At 42.5% G+C, this 19,094-nt stretch overlaps 1 protein-coding gene across 4 annotated transcripts in view; it reads left to right on the top strand.

The window, feature by feature from the left end:
• Positions 1–19,094, top strand: part of LOC127584701 (adenosine kinase-like) — a 280,100-nt gene that overhangs the window by 198,756 nt on the left and 62,250 nt on the right. For all 4 annotated transcript variants that reach the window (XM_052041589.1, XM_052041591.1, XM_052041590.1 and 1 more), the window contains exon 7: positions 18,008–18,178. In XM_052041589.1, coding sequence (XP_051897549.1) covers positions 18,008–18,178 — 171 coding nt within the window. The remainder of the gene's footprint in view (positions 1–18,007; positions 18,179–19,094) is intronic.

Raw genomic sequence — 19,094 nt, 5'->3', positions numbered from 1 at the left:
ATAGGGATAGGACATATACAGTAAATGTTGGGGCTGTGGGGAATATTGATGAACAGAGGGGTCCAAGTCTGTAATTCGCTGAAAGTGTTAACGGAAGTGGATAGGGTGGTGAAGAAGCCAAATGGCATGCTCGACGAATGTAGACCAGGCCATAGAATGTAAGAGGTTGGACATTATTCTGCAACTTTACAAAACACTGGTTAGACTGCACTTGAAGTATTGTGTGCAGTTCTGGTTGCCACACTGTAGGAAGATTGTGACTGCCACAGAGAGAGTGCAGAGGAGATTCACCAGGATGTTGCCTGGATTGGAGGACTTTAGTCATGGGGAGAGATTGGAGAGGCTGGGCTTGTTTTACCTGGATTAAGGGAGCTGGAAATTGACCTGATAGAAGTGTATAAAATTATGAGATGCATACATAGCGTAGATAGTCAAAATTCTTTTTCTATGGGAGGGGTATCAAAATCAAGAAGGCATAGTTTTAAGGCGAGAGGTAGGAGATTTAAAGGGGAACTTGGGGCTAAGTTTTTTTTTACACAGAGAGTGGTTGATAACTGGAATGTGGTGCTAGACAAGAGTGTTGAATCAGATACATTTAGTACCTTTATGGGCATTTCGACAAACAATTACATAAGCAAGGCAAAGAAGGATACGTTCTCAGTGCAGGTCAATGGGATTCGTGTAGATGGGCGAAAGGTCAGCATGGATGTGGTGGACCACAGTGCCTGTTTCCTCACTGTACAACTATGACTCTGACCTGATTGATTTAAAACGTGAACAGATATTTGTGCAACATGCCTTATTCATAATTGATACAGTCTTTTGTTCGGAGAACGTTCTAATTGTTTGCTACTATTTGTGGCCTGCATGTAAGCACATTTGTAAGTGGTAGTCAAGCCTCGGTTGGTTGGAACCTAACAAATTTGTCCTCAAGTTTTACTTTCAAAGTGTATATAATTTTGTTACACCTAACAAACATTTCTGTAATCAAACCTAAATCATAAGTATGCTTAAAAATATAAATATATTTGGAATCACTACAGTTTGGAGAAATGAACCCAAGAATGAAAGCTGTTGCACTTCTTCAACTGATCAAAAGATCATTTGAAAATGCGGTGCTCAAAGCTTATGTACTAAATGTGATCTTGTATAATGTACATGGATAAAATAACGTCAGTGTGGCTTGGCATCATTTATTTGCTTTGATTCATTCTTTTTTTTTCATCTCCCTTTGGTCCGATTTCTGGTAGAAGGAACCTGATTGTAATCTAGGACACAGAATGAACAGGCAAGATCTTGTCTTGATTCAAGGCCTTGCAGTAATTTCTGCTGTCATGGGCAGGATCTCCAAGTAGGTTTTGCAACAATTAAATGTAACTAATCAGTTAGGAATGCTTCAGTGGAATGTTCTGCCGGTTGTGTGTTGAGAAGGGAGAAATGTATTCCCACTGCAAAATTTTTTTAAGACATAAGATCTGTTTTGGGATACTATCATGTTCAAAGTCACTGACATCATCTCTAATATAACTTTCTTTTCATAAATGTGGTAACATAATGCAGAGTAGGGATTTGAAATTATTTACCACATCAGCAAAATAATATTGAAGTGTACACTTAACTTTTCTTACAATTGCTTTTTATTCATTTCTGTAGTTAATAGTGTCATAAATTATATTCTATAATAGGAATTTCAATGGGTACACTTTAAACCAAATATTTGCATTGCAGCAAATATTTAATCACCCCCAACTTTAAGAATTATTCATAACAAATGGATAAAACAACAAAATCATTTCAGGCCAGTGGTCAGCAGATGATGAATGCTCTTTTAAGCAACTAGTGAGGGCTGTTGGCAACCAAACGAGTTTCAAATATCTTGCAGCATGTGGTTGCTATTTTGTCAGTATTAAAAAAACATGATTTTATGGCTTTCAGACTGTTCCATGAGTCTCAGTACAGTTTGTTCTTTATGGTTTAAGGTCATTTATCAGAGCTATGAATGCATTATGGTTGGAAGTAATATTTGATTGGAAGAAGTGTGAGCATAAAGTGCCACATTTACAGTTTAATCGACTTCATAAATTGGTCACTTTAAAGCCAAAATGTGAATTTTCCATTTCAAAACATTTTTTAAAAGGCTTGCAGATAATTTTTCACCTTAATGTTCTTCTGGCAGAAGAACATTTTCCATCATGATGTTGCACTTTTATTGCCGAGCAGTAACAACAACTTAGATGTCTGTTGCACCTTTAATGCAGAAAAGTACTATGAAGTTTCTTGTAAAGATGACTACCAAGTGAGCATAGACAGTATTATGTAAGGCAACCAAAAGCTTGATCAAAGTAAATGATTTTTGGAAGTGTCTCAGAGAACAGAAAGAAATGGACACACCAAGGTGTAGTTTGAGACAGCTGATATGGCCATGAGTGAGTAAAGAATCTGAGAAAGCACCGAGGTCTTGGAGGAGGTCATAAGGCTGGGATTATGGAGCTAGGAGGGGTGTGACTTAAACTTAGACTGGGGACTCTCTCACTCTCTCTCTGATTCCCTGGTCCACTGATCCTTCCCCACCCACCCCTTCCCATCGCCTGGCACTTTCCCCTGCAACTGTAGGAGGTGCAACACCTGTCCCTTCATGTCCTCCCTCACCATCATCCAGGACCAAAACAGCCCCTCCAGGTGAGACAGAGATTCGCATGTGGCTCCTTCAATCTGCTCTACTACATTCAGTGCTTGCTATATGGCTTCCTCTACATCATCGATATCAAATGTAGACTAGGTGACCATTTTGTAGAGAGCACCTCTGCTCTGTCTGCAGTGGCCATCTTGAGTTTCCAGTTGCATGTCAGTTCAACTCCCCTCCCCATTCCCACACTAACCTGTCTGTCCTCTGCCTTCTCCGCTGCTACTGTGACACTAACCTCAAACTAGAAGAACAACACCTCACATTCTGTGTGGGTAGCCTTCAACCCAATGGTATGAACATGCTTCCCCACTCCCACCAGTCCACCCTTTGTTCACCTTTTGCATCCTTCTCTCTTCCCTACCGCGCACCCCACCCCCCCCCTGCTTTGCCAAGACTCATTTCCCTCTCCCACCTGGTTTCATCTGCCCATCACCCATATACCTATCTACCTGCGTTTCTTCCACCTTGGTTCACCTTTCCTATCCCCTTCCCCACCTGGCTCACGGTTTCCCCCCTCGTGGTTCTACCTATCACCTACTAACCTCTGTCTCAACCCTACCTCTCACTTCTGTATTCTGGCTAGCTTCCCTCTGCACTCTCAGTCCTGATTATAAGAGCAGAGTTAGGCCATTCGGCTAATTAAGTCTGCTCCTCCATTCAATCATGACTGATTTTTTTTTTCAACCCCATTCTCCTGCCTTCTCCCCATTACCCTTAACCCCCTTACCATTCAAGAACCTTTCAATCTCTGCCTTAAATACACCAATGACTTGGCCTCCACAGCCCTCTATGACAACAGATTTTACAGATTCACCACCCTCTGGCTGAAGAAATTTCTCCTCATCTCAGTTTTAAAAGGACGTCCCTTTATTCTGAGGCTGTGCCCTCAGATCCTAGACTCTCCTATTGATGGAAATATCCTCTCTACATCCACTCTATCCAGTGTCCGGTAGGTTTCAATAAGACCCCCACCCCACCACCATCCTTCTGAACTGCATCGAGTACAGGCCCAGAGACATCAAATGCTCCACATATGCTAAACCTTTCATCCCTGGGATCATTCTTGTGAACCTCCTCTGGACCCTCTCCAGGGCCAGCACATCCTTCCTTGGATACAGGGCACAAAATTGCTCACTATATTCCAAATGTGGTCTGACCAACACCTTATAAAGCCTCAGCAGTGCTTCCTTGCTTTTATATTCTAGTCCTCTTGAAATGAATATGAACATTGCATTTGCCTTCGTTACTACTGACTCAACCTGCAAGGTGACCTTAAGGGAATCCTGCACTAGGACTCCCAAGTCCCTTTGCACCTCTGATTTCTGAATTCTCTCTCCATTCAGAAAATAGTCTACACCTTTATTTTTCCTACCAAAGTGCATAACCTCACTGCCCTACGCTGTATTCCATCTGCCATGTCTTTGCCCATTCTCTCAACCTGTGCAAGTCCTTCTACAGACTCCCTGCCTCTGCAACACGACCTGTTCATCCAGCTATCTTGGTATCATCTGCAAACTTGGCCACAATGCCATCAGTTCCTTCATCCAGATCTTCAATGTATAAAGTGAAAAGTTGTGGTCCCAACACTGACCCCTGCAGAACTCCACTAGTCACCGGCAGGCATCCTGAAAAGGACCCCTTTATCCCCACTCTCTGACTTCTGCCAGTCAGCCAATCTTCTATCCATGCTGGTACCTTGCCTCTGTACCACCATGGCTCTTGTTTAGCAGCCTTGTGTGTGGCACCTTGTCAAAGGCCTTCTGAAAATCCAAGTAAATAACATCCACTGACTCTCCTTTGTCTAACCTGCTTGTTACCTCCTCAAAGAATTCTAACAGATTTGTCAGGCAAGATCTCCCCTGAACAAAACTGTGCTGACTTCACTCTATCATGTACGTCCAAGTACTCCAAAATTTCATCTTTAATAATGGACTTTAAAGTTTACCAACTACTGAGGTCAAGCTAACTGGCCTATAATTTCCTGTCTTTTGCCTCCCTCCCTTCTTAAACAGGTGTGTCACATTTGCGATTTTCCAGTCCTCTGGGACTCTCCCTCACTCCAGTGATTCTTGAAAGAACACTACTAATGTCTCTACAATCTCTTCCGCTTCCTCTTGCAGAACTCTGGGGTGTAGTCCATCTGGTCCAGGTGATTTATCCATCTTTAGGCCTTTTACTTCCCCAGCACCTTCTCTTCAGTAATGGCCACTACACTCACCTCTGCCCCCTGACTCTCTTGAATTTCTGGCATGTTACTGATGTCTTCCACTGTGAAGACTGACAGAAAGTAATTATTTAGCTCCTCTGCCATTTCTCTGTTTCCCATTACTACTTGTCCAGCGTCATTTTCAAGTGGTCCAATGTCCACTCTTGCTTCTCTCTTATCCTTTATGTATCTTAAAAAAAAATTCTGGAATCTCCTTTTATATTATTGGCTAGTTTACCATCATATTTCATCTTTGCCTCCCTTAGAGCTTTTTTAGTTGTTCTCTGTTGGCTTTTAGAGGTTTCCCAGTCTTCTGGCTTCCCACTAATGTTTGGCATATTGTCTGCCTTCTCTTTTGCTTTTATTCTGTCCCTGACTTCCCTTGTTGCCTCATCCTCCCCTTAGGGTGCTGCTTCTTCCTTGGGATGAAATTCTGCTGTGTCTTCTGAATTACTCCCAGAAACTCCTGCTAACTCTACTGTCATTCCTACTATGGTCCCCTTCCATTCAACTCTGGCCAGCTCCTCTCTCATGCCCCTGTAGTTACCTTTACTCAACTATAACACCAATACATCCAATTTCAGCTTCTCTCTCTGCAGGGTGAATTTTATCATATTATGGTCAATGCCTTCAAAGGGTTCCTTCGCCTAAAGCTCCCTGATCAAGTCTGCCTCATTACACAACACCAAATCCAGAATTTCCTGTTCCCTGGTGGGCTCTACCACCAGCTGCTCTAAAAAGCCATCTCATGGACATTCTACAAATTCCTTGTCTTGCAGTCTACTACCAGCCTGATTTTCCCAGTCTACTTGCATATTGAAGTCCCCCATGATCACTGTAACATTGCCTTTCTCACATGCCTTTTCTCCCTCCTGGTGTATTTTGTACCTCACATCCTGACTACTGTTTGGAGCCTGTACATAACTCCCATCTTCAGGGTCTTGACCAAGAACATCAACCCCCCTTTGCCTCCACAGATGCTGCTTGTTGTGCTGAACTCTTCCAGCAGTTTGTTTTTGGGCAAAAGAGAAATCTGTCTTTTCTCCCTATGTGAGATTTCTTTAGGTGTCTGAGGGTCAATGCCCATTCTGGAGAATTGCTATACAGTTGAAATGGATAGAAATGAGGGCTCTTTGACAAAGAAACAAAACCAGAAAATGTTGAAAATACTCAGCACGTCAGGCAACATCCATGCAGAAAGAAGCAGTTAATATTTCAGAACTATTGGGGAGTGTAACTCAGCTCCTTCAAGTTGTGCACTCTAGAAGAGAAGTAATACTGAATTAAATAATTCAAAAGCAAAATACTGCCAATGCTGGAATTCTGAAATAAAAACCAAAAGTATTGGTATTGGTTCATTATTGTCACTTGTACCGAGGTACAGTGAAAAACTTGCTTGCATACCGATCGTACAGGTCAATTCATTACACAGTGCAGTTACATTGGGTTAGTACAGAGTGCTTTGATGAGTACAGGTAAAAACAATAACAGTACAGAGTAAAGTGTCACAGCTACAGAGAAAGTGCAGTGCAGTAAGGTGCAAGGTCACAACAAGGTAGATCGTGAGGTCATAGTCCATCTCATCATGTAAGCGAACCGTTCAATAGTCTTATCACAGTGGGATAGAAGCTGTCCTTAAGTCTGGTGGTATGTGCCCTCAGGCTCCTGTATCTTCTACCTGATTATAGAACCATAGAACAATACAGGACAATGCAGGCCCTTCGGCCCACCATGTTGTGCTGCCCGTCAAACCACACCTAAGACTATCTAACCCCTTCCTCCCACATATCCCTCTATCTTAAATTCCTACATATGCTTATTTAACAATCTCTTGAACTTGACCAACCTATCAGCAGGTCAGGCAACGTCCATGGAGAAAGAAACAGTTAATATTCCACCACCCCAGGCAGCACGTTCCATGCACCAACCACTCTCTGGGTGAAAAGCCTCCCTCTGACATCTCCCTTGAACTTCCCACCCATTACCTTAAAGCCATGTCCTCTTGTTTTAAGCATTGGTGCCCTGGGAAAGAGGCGCTGGCTGTCCACTCTGTCTATTCCTCTTAATATCTTGTATATCTCTATCATGTCTCCCCTCATCCTCTTTCTCTTGAATGAGTAGAGCCCTAGCTCCTTTAGTCTCTCCTCATAATTCATACTCTCCAATCCAGGCAGCATCCTGGTAAATCTCCTCTGCACCCTTTCCAACGCCTCCACATCCTTCCTATAATGAGGCGACCAGAACTGGACACAGTACTCTAAGTGTGGCCTAACCAGAGTTTTGTAAAGCTGCATCATTACTTCGCAGCTCTTAAACTCGATCCCCCGACTTATGAAAGCTAACATCCCATAAGCTTTCTTAACTATCCTATCTACCTGTGAGGCAACTTTCAGTGATCTGTGGATATGAACCCCCAGATCCCTCTGCTCCTCCATACTGCCCAGAATCCTGCCATTTACCTTGTACTCTGCCTTGGAGTTTGTCCTTCCAAAGTGTACTACCTCACACTTCTCTGGATTGAATTCCATCTGCCACTTGTCAGCCCAGCTCTGCATCCTATCAGTATACCTCTGTGAGCTTCGACAGCCCTCCACATGATCCACAACATCACCGATCTTTGTGTCATCTGCAAACTTGCTGACCCAGCCTTCCACCCCCTCATCTAAGTCATTAATGAATATCACAAAAAGTGGAGGTCCCAGAACCGATCCCTGTGGGACACCACTAGTCACATCCCTCCAATCCGAATGCACTCCCTCCACCACAACCCTCTGCTTTCTACAGGCAAGCCAATTCTGAATCCACATTGCCAAGCATCCCTGGATCCCTCGGCCTCTGACCTTCTGAAGAAGCCTACCATGCGGAACCTTGTCAAGTGCCTTACTAAAATCCATGTAGACCACATCCACTGCACTACCCTCATCAATCTTCCTGGTCACCTCCTCAAAGAACCCTATCAGGCTTGTGAGGCAAGATCTTCCCTTCACAAAGCCATGCTGGCTGTCCCTAATCAGTCCATGATTCTCTAAATGTTCATAGATTCTATCTCTTACAATCCTTTCTAACAGCTTATCCACCACAGACGTAAGGCTGTCTGGTCTGTAATTCCCTGGACTATCCCTACTACCTTTTTTGAATAAAGGGACAACATTCACCATCCTCCAATCCTCCGGTACCATCTCCATGGACAACGAGAACTCAAAGATCCTAACCAACTGTTCAGCAATCTCCTCCCTCGCCTCACGAAGCAGCCTGGGGAATATTCCATCAGGCCCCGGGGACTTATCTGTCCTAATATTTTCTAACAACTCCAACACATCCTCTCTCTTGATATCTACATACTCTAGAACATTACCCTTACCAACACTGTCCTCAGCATCATCAAGACCCCTCTCCTTGGTAAATACTGAAGAGAAGTATTCATTGAGAACCTCACCCACTTCCACAGCTTCCAGGCACATCCTCCCACCTTTGTCTTTAATCGGACCTACCTTTACTCTAGCTATCCTTCTGGTCTTCACGTACGAGAAAAAAGCCTTGGGATTCTCCTTAACCCTACTCGCCAAAGCCTTTTCATGTCCCCTTCTCGCTCTCTTCAGCCCTTTCTTAAGCTCCTTCCTTGCTACTCTATATTCCTCACGAGCCCTGTCTGATCCTTGCTGCTTACACCTTATGTATGCTGCCGCCTTCTTCCTAACTAGTTGTTCCACCTCTCTCGTCACCCACGGTTCCTTAACCCTGCCATTCCTTCTCTGCCTCACCGGGACAAATTTATCCCTAACATCCTGCAAAAGATCCCTGAACATCGACCACATCTCCATAGTACATTTCCCTTAAAAAAAATGTCATCCCAATTTACACTCCCAAGTTCTCGCCTTATAGCCTCATAATTCACACTTCCCCAATTAAATATCTTCCTGTCCTCTTTGCTCCTATCCCTGTCCATGACAATTCTAAAGGTTATGGAGCAATGGTCACTGTCCCCCAAATGCTCACCCACCGATAGATCTGTCATCTGTCCCAGTTCATTACCTAAAACTAGATCTAATATGGCATCCCCTCTAGTCGGCCTGTCAACATACTGCGTCAGGAATCTGTCCTGGACACACTTAACAAACTCCGCCCCGTCTAAACCTCTGGCACTAAGTAGGTGCCAATCAATATTTGGAAAGTTGAAGTCTCCCATTATAATAACCCTGTTATTTTCACATCTTTCCAAAAACTGCCTCCCAATCTGCTCCTCAATATCCCTACTGCTACCGGGGGGCCTATTGGAATATTCCCAGGAGGGTAACTGCTCCTTTCTTGTTCCTAACTTCCACCCATATTGACTCTAGAGAGGATCCTTCTACATTATCTACCCTTTCTGCAGCTGTAACAGTGTCCCTGACCAGTATCGCCACCCCTCCTCCTCTTCTCCCCCCCCATCCCTATCCCTTTTAAAACACTGAAAAACCAGGAATATTCAATATCCATTCCTGCCCTGATGCCAGCCATGTCTCTGTAATAGCCACAATATCGTAGTCCCATGTACTTATCCAAGCTCTCAGTTCATCTCCCTTATTCCTGATGCTTCTTGCATTGAACTAAATGCACTTTAGCCCATCCACCTTACTACTTTTATAGACTGTACTCTGCTTCTCCTTCCTCAAAGCCTCTCTACCTGTCAGATCTGACTTTTCCCCATCCCCTTCTTCGTCTGACCTACTCCTCCAGTTCCCTTCCCCCTCACAGTCTAGTTTAAACCCTCCTGAACCACCCTAGCAAACCTGGCTGCAAGGATATTGGCCCCCCTCAGGTTCGGGTTTAACCGTCCTCTCTGTACAGGTCCCACCTTCTCCAGAAGAGATCCCAATGATCCAAAAACCTAAAACCCTCCCTCCTGCACCAACTTCCCAGCCACGTATTTATTTGCCATCTCCTCCTATTCCTACCTTCACTATCGCGTGGCACTGGCAGCAATCCCGAGATTGCTACCCTTGAGGTCCTGTTCTTCAGCCTTCTGCCTAGCTCGCTAAACTCACTTTTCAGGACCTCATCCCTCTTCCTACCTATGTTGTTGGTACCAACATGAACCACGACTTCTGGCTGTTCTCCCTCCCACTTTAGAATCCTGTGGACCCGATCAGTGACATCCCGGACCCTGGCACCTGGGAGGCAACATACCATCTGGGATTCATGCTCACTGCCACAGAATCTCCTATCTGTACCCTGACTATTGAGTCCCCTATCACTACTGCCTTCCTCTTCTCCTCCCTTCCCTTCTGAGCAGCAGGACCGGTCCCAGTGCCATAGACCTGGCTACTGCTGCTAGGCCCCGGCAGGTCATCTCCCTCAACAGCTTCCAAAGCGGAAAAGCTGCTATTGAGGGGAACAGCCTCCGGGGTCCTCTGCTCTATCTGCCTGTTCGTTTTCTTTTTCCTTTTTCCTCCCCTGACAGTCACCCTTCTATCTACTTCCTGGACTCCAGAAGTACCTGCTCTAAGGGGGTGACTGTCTCCTGATGTACGGTATCTACATAACTCTCCACCTCCCTGATGCTGCGCAGTGTTTGAAGCTGCAACTCCAGCTCATCAAATTTGAGCCTTGGCTGATCACCAAGGCTCAATGCTGGCTGCTTCACCAAGACAGCGAGACATAAAGATAGAGTCCAAGGAGGGGAGGTTAGTTTCCGTGATGTGCTGAGCTGTGTCCACATCTCTCTGCATTTTCCTGCGGTTCTGGGCAGAGCAGTTGCTGTACCAAGCCATGATGCATCCAGATTGAATTCTTTCTATGGTGCATCAATAAAAGTTGGTGAGAGTCAAAGGGGACAAACCAAATTTCTTTAGCCTCCTGAAGAAGTAGAGGTGCTGGTGAGCTTTCTTGGCCATGGCATCTGCGTGATTTGACCAGGACAGGCTGTTGGTGATGTTCACTCCCAGGAACCTGAAGCTCTCAACCCTCTCGACCTCAGCACCATTGATGTAGACAGGTGCATGTACACCGCCCTCTTTCCTGAAGTCAATGACCAGCTCTTCTGTTGACATTGAGGGAAAGGTTGTTGTCATTACACCATTCCACTACGCTCTCTATCTTCTTCCTGTACTCCGACTCATCGCTGTTTGAGATACGGCCTACAACGGTGGTATCATCTGCAAACTTGTAGATGGAGTTAGAGCAGAATCTGGCCACACAGTCATGAGTGTATAGGGAGTAGAGTAGAGGGCTGAGGACGCAGCCTTGTGGGGTACCAGTGTTGAGAATAATTGTGCCAGAGGTATTGCTGCCTATCCTCACTGATTGCGATCTGTTGGTTAGAAAGTCGAGAATCCAGTTACAGAGGGAGGTGTTGAGTCCTCGGTCTCGGAGTTTAGTGACAAGTTTGCTTGGGATTATTGTATTGAAGGCAGAGCTGTAATCAATAAACCATAGTCTAACGTAGGTGTCTTTACTGTCCAGATGCTCCAGAGCTGAGTGTAGGGCCAGGGAGATGGCGTCCGCTGTGGACCTGTTTCAGCAATAAGCGAATTGCAGTGGATCAAGATTGTCTGGAAGGCCATGACCAGCCTCTCAAAGCACTTCATGATGGTGGATGCCAGAGCCACTGGTCGGTAGTCATTGAGGCACGTTACCTTACTTTTCTTCGGTATCAGAATGATAGTGGTATTCTTAAAACAGGTGGGAGCTTGAGGTTGAAACGGGGAGAGGTTAAATATGTCTGCAGATACTTCTGCCAGCTCATCAGCACAAGATCTGAGCACACGGCCAGGTACACCACCTGGGCCAGATGCTTTCCTCGTGTTCACTCTCCGGAAGACTGACCTTATGTCCTCAACGGTGACCACAGGTTCAGTTGCATTGGAGGCTGTCAGGGTGGGTGGTGACAATCCACTTCCCTTTTATTCAAAACGGGCATAGAATGTGTTAAGTTCATCAGGAAGGGATGTGCTGTTGTTAACTGTGCAGCCTGTCTTCGTCTTGTAGCCTGTTATGGCATGTAAGGCCTGCCATAACTGACAGCTGGTCCGGGACTCTATTTTGAGTTGGTATTGCCTCTTGGCATCCCTGATAGCTTTCCAAAGGTCAGATCTGGATTTCTTGTACAGATCAGGATCACCAGTTTGTGTGCAGCAGTCCTCGACTTCAATAGGGATTGGATCTCCCGGTTCATCCATGGTTTCCTGTTTGGGAATACTGGAAATACTCAGCAGTCAGGCAGTGTCTGTGGAGAGAGATAAACAAAGCTGACATTTGGGCTTTCGGTCTGATTAAATTTTACTCATGACCACTGTCGTAAAGATACAGGATGTATCATTCTGACCTGGTCACCCTGCTCAAAATGACCATCAGCAGTCTTCCCTCCCCTGTACTTAATGGGCAAAGGAAGACCACTGAAACCTACTGGCCTGAAGCACCCTGGACTGGAGTGACATCACCTAGATGGTGACAGGGTCTCCAGTGGTACAGTGCAGAAGTCCTCTCTGCTAAACTTGACAGCCAGTATAGTTCTAGCCCAATTTTCCCAGTGATTTGTAATAGTTTTTGAATATCTCTGACATCTAGTGACATTGAAAAACTATTAAAATTGAAGGACTTAATTCTAAAATTATTTTTAAAATATGACAAAATATTGTTAGCTGAAATATTTTAAAAATAGCAAACACACAAATAAAGTTTTATGACATGGATAAAGTTCCAAATTTGTAAGTATGTCTAGAATTTCTGCATCTGACAGTTGGTGCTTGGAATTCTGAGACAAAGTCAGCATTGGACAGTGAAATCCCGTCTTCGGTTACACCACAGTTTTTAGATTATAAACAATTTTGATTGGAAAAGAGGTTACAGTAGGGAAGAGTAGAGTCATATAAAGTTTAAGAATTATTTTGACGTTGTATGAATAAGGGGGCAGCTTTATGCATTGTGCCCTGATAGCAGTCTTGTCAAAATACTTGACAGTTGAGCAATTTTGTGATTTTTGTGTTTGCTTTCTATCATGATATGACCCTACTTTTAAAGCAAGCATTATTCTACACATTGTGGTTTTAGTCTAGTTGTTCAGTAATCTGTTTTATTCATAGAACTGTCGTGTTTAGATTACTTTGATCTTACATGAGTTTTCTGTTTACAATTAGGTACATTTGATTTACCAAGGAATATGCTCACATTTTGTAGCGACATAACAAACTGGGTGAATTATATGCAGGATTATTTTAAAGTGAAAATACTATGAAAATGACAGGCAAAAGAATAAATTGGAAAACCAGTGATTAAATTGTCAGGTACATCATGCTGCGAGAAAGAAGTGCCATTAGTTGTCCTAATAGCCACAGAACAAATTTACCAGCAATAAAATAGATTAAAAAAAAAGGTTTCAGCTGATCTATTAGAAATTTATAATTATTCGTGATGACTTGCTGGTAGATTATTTTTAACCATTGATTTAAGAACTGACAACTGCTGTGTAAATGACAGAAATTTGTCGGCTGAACTGTTCGATTATGCTAATCTTCCAGTCAGTTGAATAAATACAAGATTAGTCATAATGAATTCTTAAACTATTGTAAACATAATGTTCATCAAAAGGGTTTTTAATATTTCTCTAGACAAATATATCCTAAGCTAGAGATGAAATAATATGGAACTGGCATGGCAGCAGTGGAGAGATCTTAAGCAAGTGCCATAAAACAAGTTGGAGTACTGTTGTTAAAACAACATCATAATGCATGATGGATCATTAGAATTCTAGCTGCCTGTTGAATCCATGTGCTTCGCCTTCACAAGACAAAGGAGCAGAAGTAGGCCATTCGGCCCATCGAGTCTGCTCCATGAGCTAAAGAAAAAGAACAAAAGAAAACAAAAAACAAAAGATTTAATGAGAAATCAAGGAAAATTCAATTATCTGAGTTGAAACGTTTTCATATTTAGACATAACTGAATGGTAGTGATTGTTCTTGATCACTAAGGCTTCGATTACCTCAGTTAATATGAGAATGTTATTTTGCTGTTTGACACTATTGTCACGGACCAAATACTACATAAAATCAAATCCCAATGGGAAATTTCTCTCATTTTGTATCTGGTGTTAATGAAGTTCAATTATTTAACAGTATATCTTGATGAATCAGAAACCCAAATTAAAAGCAAGTAAATTGTGTGTTTTTCTATATAACCCAGGAAAGGTACAAGATGATGTGTGTCACGGAATTGGTTAACTCCAGGCAACTGTAGTAAATTGCTGACCACAAGCACTTGTGTGCTCTTATTTGTTAACAGTGTCACTAGAACTTCATTTCTCTGAACAAGAGCTCAACACATGAAACCGAGGACTTGAACTCTAAGCATTGGTTATAAAGATGATGTGATTTTGGGAATAATGAATTACACAGTTTGTTCTGTGAGTGAACTGCAAGGTTGTCTTGATCCAGGAATAAATTAGATTCTTCAGTATTCCCCATTGTATACACTGGATTATTTGTATTGAATTGTTTTAAATTTCATTTGTCACCTGCTACATCATTTCCTTTATAACTGCAGCATTCATGTTAATCAGAGGGGAACAGAAACTACATGTACAATTCTTATCACTACAGTAGAATTAATTGGAAAGAGATATAATCCAAACATCTCCTGTGAGATGGGATGTATTTTCTGCTTGTTCTTTCATTTCCTTCAATGCATTTACTGTTTTAAAAATATCTTCACTGTCTAGAAAAGTGCTTCTACTTCCATTTTATATCTGGGTTCTTTTATTTTTGCTGATTTTATCTATTGTTAATATTCTTCAATCAAAAGTAGGTTTTTTTTAGTAATACCTCATTTTGCTTTGCAGCAGGTAAGTTACTGCTGCTTAATTTCTGCTGTGGTTCCCTTCACACAGTGTGAACCAATTTTGGAAGGGACTCCTCTTGTGTCTCAGGTAGGCACCTTGGTCAGCATGGATGAGATGGGCCAAAGGGCCTGATTCCATGCTGTGTTACTCTGTGACAAATCAAGATCTACCATGTCTTAGACTGATAACTTCAATTTTTACCCTTTTGGCAATTTGAAACTATCTCTGGTGATGTGAAATGGAGCTCCCACAGTTCCACCATTGTTAACACTGGAATATCCTTAAACTGTCTTAAGCTTTTCAGTCATCATCATTATAATTAAAATCAACAAATTTTAATAATGAAGTATGTTGTACCACATATTAAAGTTCCATTTGAAGTACTGCAGCTGAAATTCAAAATGGTTACTGATAATCAGGAAAGACCACTTCATATACCGCGGAAAGAATTTTTGAATGGTGAATAGGAATAATTTCCCTTCATTCTTTACAAGGGAAATTTATGTCTGCTTTTTAAGGCCTAGTATGTTCAAAGACTACGAGGGTTATGAGTCTTTTCAGAAAAGTGCATTGAACGATCCACTTCAGCTGTTTATATTACACAACAACAATGCACTATTAGTTTTATTTTAAATTCAGTCCTAAATGAGAATTACTGAAGTCAGAGTGAATCTGAACACTATGCTTTGGAAGGATGTTTCAGCCTATACTGATTACAGTTAATGATTGTACTGTAATATTTCTTTGTGGTCTCATTGTTCATTTGTAGCTGTTTCAAACAAATGTAATACTTAGAGCTAATTCAAATTGAAGGAAAATATACAAGTACTGTTGAGCAAATTGTTTTTTTAGACAAAATGCAGGGAAATTAATTGGATTGAACTTAGTGAAGAAGGACATATAACATTGAAAACTTAGATCCAATTAGCAAGGATCTGGAAGTAAACATAGGCGTGTGTAGAAAGGTGGGGTGCAAAGGATGGTTGCAAATCAAAGGAAGAGTTAAGCTTTCTTGCAAAAACCTTGGGTTGGCCTGGGTCATGGTGGAAGTGCATTAATCTTAACTGCAGTTGATATATAGCACAAGAAAGAGAAGTTGAGGGATTTTAACTAAATGAATAGGATTGGGAAAGACAGCTGTACAAATATAAGCCTAACATCTGTGGTAGGTAAGTTGCTAGAGGGAATTCTGAGGGATAAGATATACAAGCATTTGGAAAGATAGGGTTTGATTGGGGAGAGTCAGCACGACTTTGTGCGTGAGAGATCATGTCTCATGAATTTGATTGAGTCTTTTGGAAGAAGTAACTAAGAAGATCGATGAGGGCAGGGTGGTAGATGTAGTCTATATGGACTTCAGTAAGGCCTTTGATAAGGTTCCACACGGAAAGTTAGATTGCATGGGATCCAAGGGGAGCCAGCGAATTGAATACACACTTGGTTTGATGATAGGAAACAGAGGGTGATGGTGGAAGGTTGTTTTTTCAGACTGGAGGCCGGTGACTAGTGGTGTTCCCCAGGGGTCGGTGCTGGGCCCATTGCTGTTGGTCATCTATAGCAAAGAAGTGCATGAGAATGTACAAGACATGGTTAGTAAGTTTGCAGGTGACACTAAAATAGGTGGTATTGTTGACAGTGAAGATGGTTCTCAGGATTTACAGAGGGATCTTGATCTGCTGGGTGAATAGGCCGAGGAATGGCAAATGGAGTTTAATTCAGGTAAGTGTCAGGTGTTGCATTTTGAGAAGACAAATGTGTAGGACTTCTGCAGTGAATAGTAGGGCCCTGGGGAGTGCTGTGGAACAGAGGGACCTTGGAGTACCTAGTTACCTGAATGTGTTGTCACAGGTAGACGGGGCATGAAGAAGGCTTTTGACACACTGGTTTTCATCAATCAGAGCACTGAGTATAGAAGCTGGTGCGTTATGTTGCAGTTGGACAAGGTGCTGGTGAGACTGCATTTGGAATATTGTGTTCAGTTTTGGTCACCCTGCTATAGGAAAGATGCCGCTAAGATGGACAGAGTGCCGAGGAGATTTATGAAGAAGTTGCCGGGACTCAAGGGACTAAGTTATACAGAGAGGTTGAGCAGTTTGGGACTTTTTTCTTTGCAGCGTAGGAGAATGAGGGGTGATCTTATGGAAGTGTATAATATTATGGGTAGCATCGAAAGGGTGAATGCACACAGTCTTTTTCCCTGGGTTGGAGAATCAAGAACTAGAGGGCATAGGTTTAAGGTGAGAAGGGAGAGGTTTAATAGGAACCTAAGGGGCAACCTTTTCATCCGGAGGGTGGTCAGTATATGGAATGAGCAGCCAGACGAAGTGGTTGAGGTAGGTACATTAACAACATTTAAAAGGCACTTAGGTTTATGGATAGGAAAGGTTTAGAGGGATATAGACCAAATGCAGGCAAATGGGACTAGCTTAGATTGGAATCTTGATCAGCATGGACCAGTGGGCTGAAGGGCCCATTTCCGTTCTGTATGACTCTAAATCATATCAAATGAATGGAAAGCACGAAAAAACTGTATTTTGTGGCACTTATGCTCAGAGCTGTCCAAAGAATGGTATGGCTCTCATGCAGTTCAAAACCATGCTCCTGAATGTGATGGTTGTCCTCCTTCCTGTTGACTTTAATGCAGTACCAGTTGTTAATTAACATTGGGTTCACACCAACACAGTCACTTCAGTGAAGATAGCTGTGCCACACACCCATGGAGAAGCAGGGTATATTAGCATAGTGGCCTTTGGACTTCCTTGTTTTAACTGTGCTTGTGCAAAGGCAGAACTTAATGTCAAATTTACCATGTACAGTAAAACTCCATTAATCCAGACTCATTGGATGTTATGCCAATTAGTACTCCAATACACTTTGAATTTACTCTGCTTTATATATTACACAATACAAAAATACACTAAATTTGCCAGGTAAGTTGAAAGGCACTAGGGGAGATAGGACCAGGTAAGTTTACAGAGAGCTTGGGAATCAGGGGCCCTGGGAGGTTTAAAGGGAGCACAGGAACTGGGGCCTGGTGAGGTTAAAGTGAGTGTGAGAAATGGGGCTCCAGAATGTGAGACGGAGCCTGGGATTGAGCACATAGTGAGTCAGATACCAAACCATTGGGATTTCTGAACAATCAGATGGCAGGTTACAGGAGTTTTCCGGTAATGGCAAAGAGCGCTGTTCTCATTGCAGAAAAATCCAGCAACATGAGGAATTCAATATAATTTCTTTGTTAAGTTTGTTGTCAGACATGCGCTACTCCAGCCAGTAACACTGTGCACCTTTTGTTCTCCTGCAGGGATTCTTTATTACAGTCTCAACAGAATCCATTCTGAAAGTGGCATCACATGTTTCTGAAAACAACAAGATCTTGGGCCTAAATCTATCAGCGCCATTCATCTCACAGTTTTTCAAGGAGGACCTGATGAAAATTATCCCCTATGTTGACATCCTGTTTGGAAATGAGACGGTTTGTTGCTTTTTTTTTCATAAATGTACTGTATTGAATGCAATGCTGTTGACAAAATGGAAAGCTGGCCCTTGCTATATGATGAAAGGTGATGTTGGTTTACAGCTTCTAATCATGTTGCACCTTAAAAGTAGTAAAATGTCTCAAGCCTCTCTACAATTAGAACAAAACAAAATTTGAAAGTTACCCAATTATGAGATGTTAGAGCATATCAGAGATAGAGGAATAAAGGAAGAAAGCTGCTAATGGTGGAACAATTGAAGTTGTGAGTATGCATCATTCCAGAATTAGAGGTGTTTGTGGGGCTAGAGGAGTTTATAAAAATAGGGTAGAGTTTGGATGGGATGGAATTTGAAAACAAGGATTATGCTTTGAAGATTGCAGCATTACTTAAACAGAAGATGAACCTAGTCAGTAAGAATAGAAGTAATGACAGAACAGGATTTATCTTTTGAAGCAGTTGGTCCTTGGCAAACATAGAAGTTCAGGGTGGTGGCAACGTAATTACTAGTCCAGTTATCCATAGGTCTGGACTAGGAATCCAGAGATAAGAATTCAAATCCCACCATGACAGCTGTTGCATTTAAATTCAGATAGGTAATCTACAATATAAAAACCTAGTTTTTGCAATAATGACCACAAAACTACTGGATTGTTGTAACAACAAATCTGGTCATTAATGTCCTTCAGGGAGGAACTCTGATGACCTTACCTGGTCTGACCTGTGAGTGACTCCTAATCTGTGACATACGAATTGATATTTAACTGCCCTCTGAAATAACTTAGTGAGCCACTCAGTTGTATCATAAGTGCTATGTTGAAACAAAAGTAAAAGATAAAACCAGAGAGACCACCTGACATGGAGCCTTAGCATCAAGTCCATGTATGGCAAAGCTGGTCCAGTTGACCTCACAAA

Source organism: Pristis pectinata, chromosome 30, assembly GCF_009764475.1.
Source record: "Pristis pectinata isolate sPriPec2 chromosome 30, sPriPec2.1.pri, whole genome shotgun sequence".
NCBI classification, from domain to species: domain Eukaryota; kingdom Metazoa; phylum Chordata; class Chondrichthyes; order Rhinopristiformes; family Pristidae; genus Pristis; species Pristis pectinata.
The sequence above is the reverse complement of the archived record's forward strand: the minus strand, read 5'-3'. Positions and strand labels throughout refer to the sequence as shown.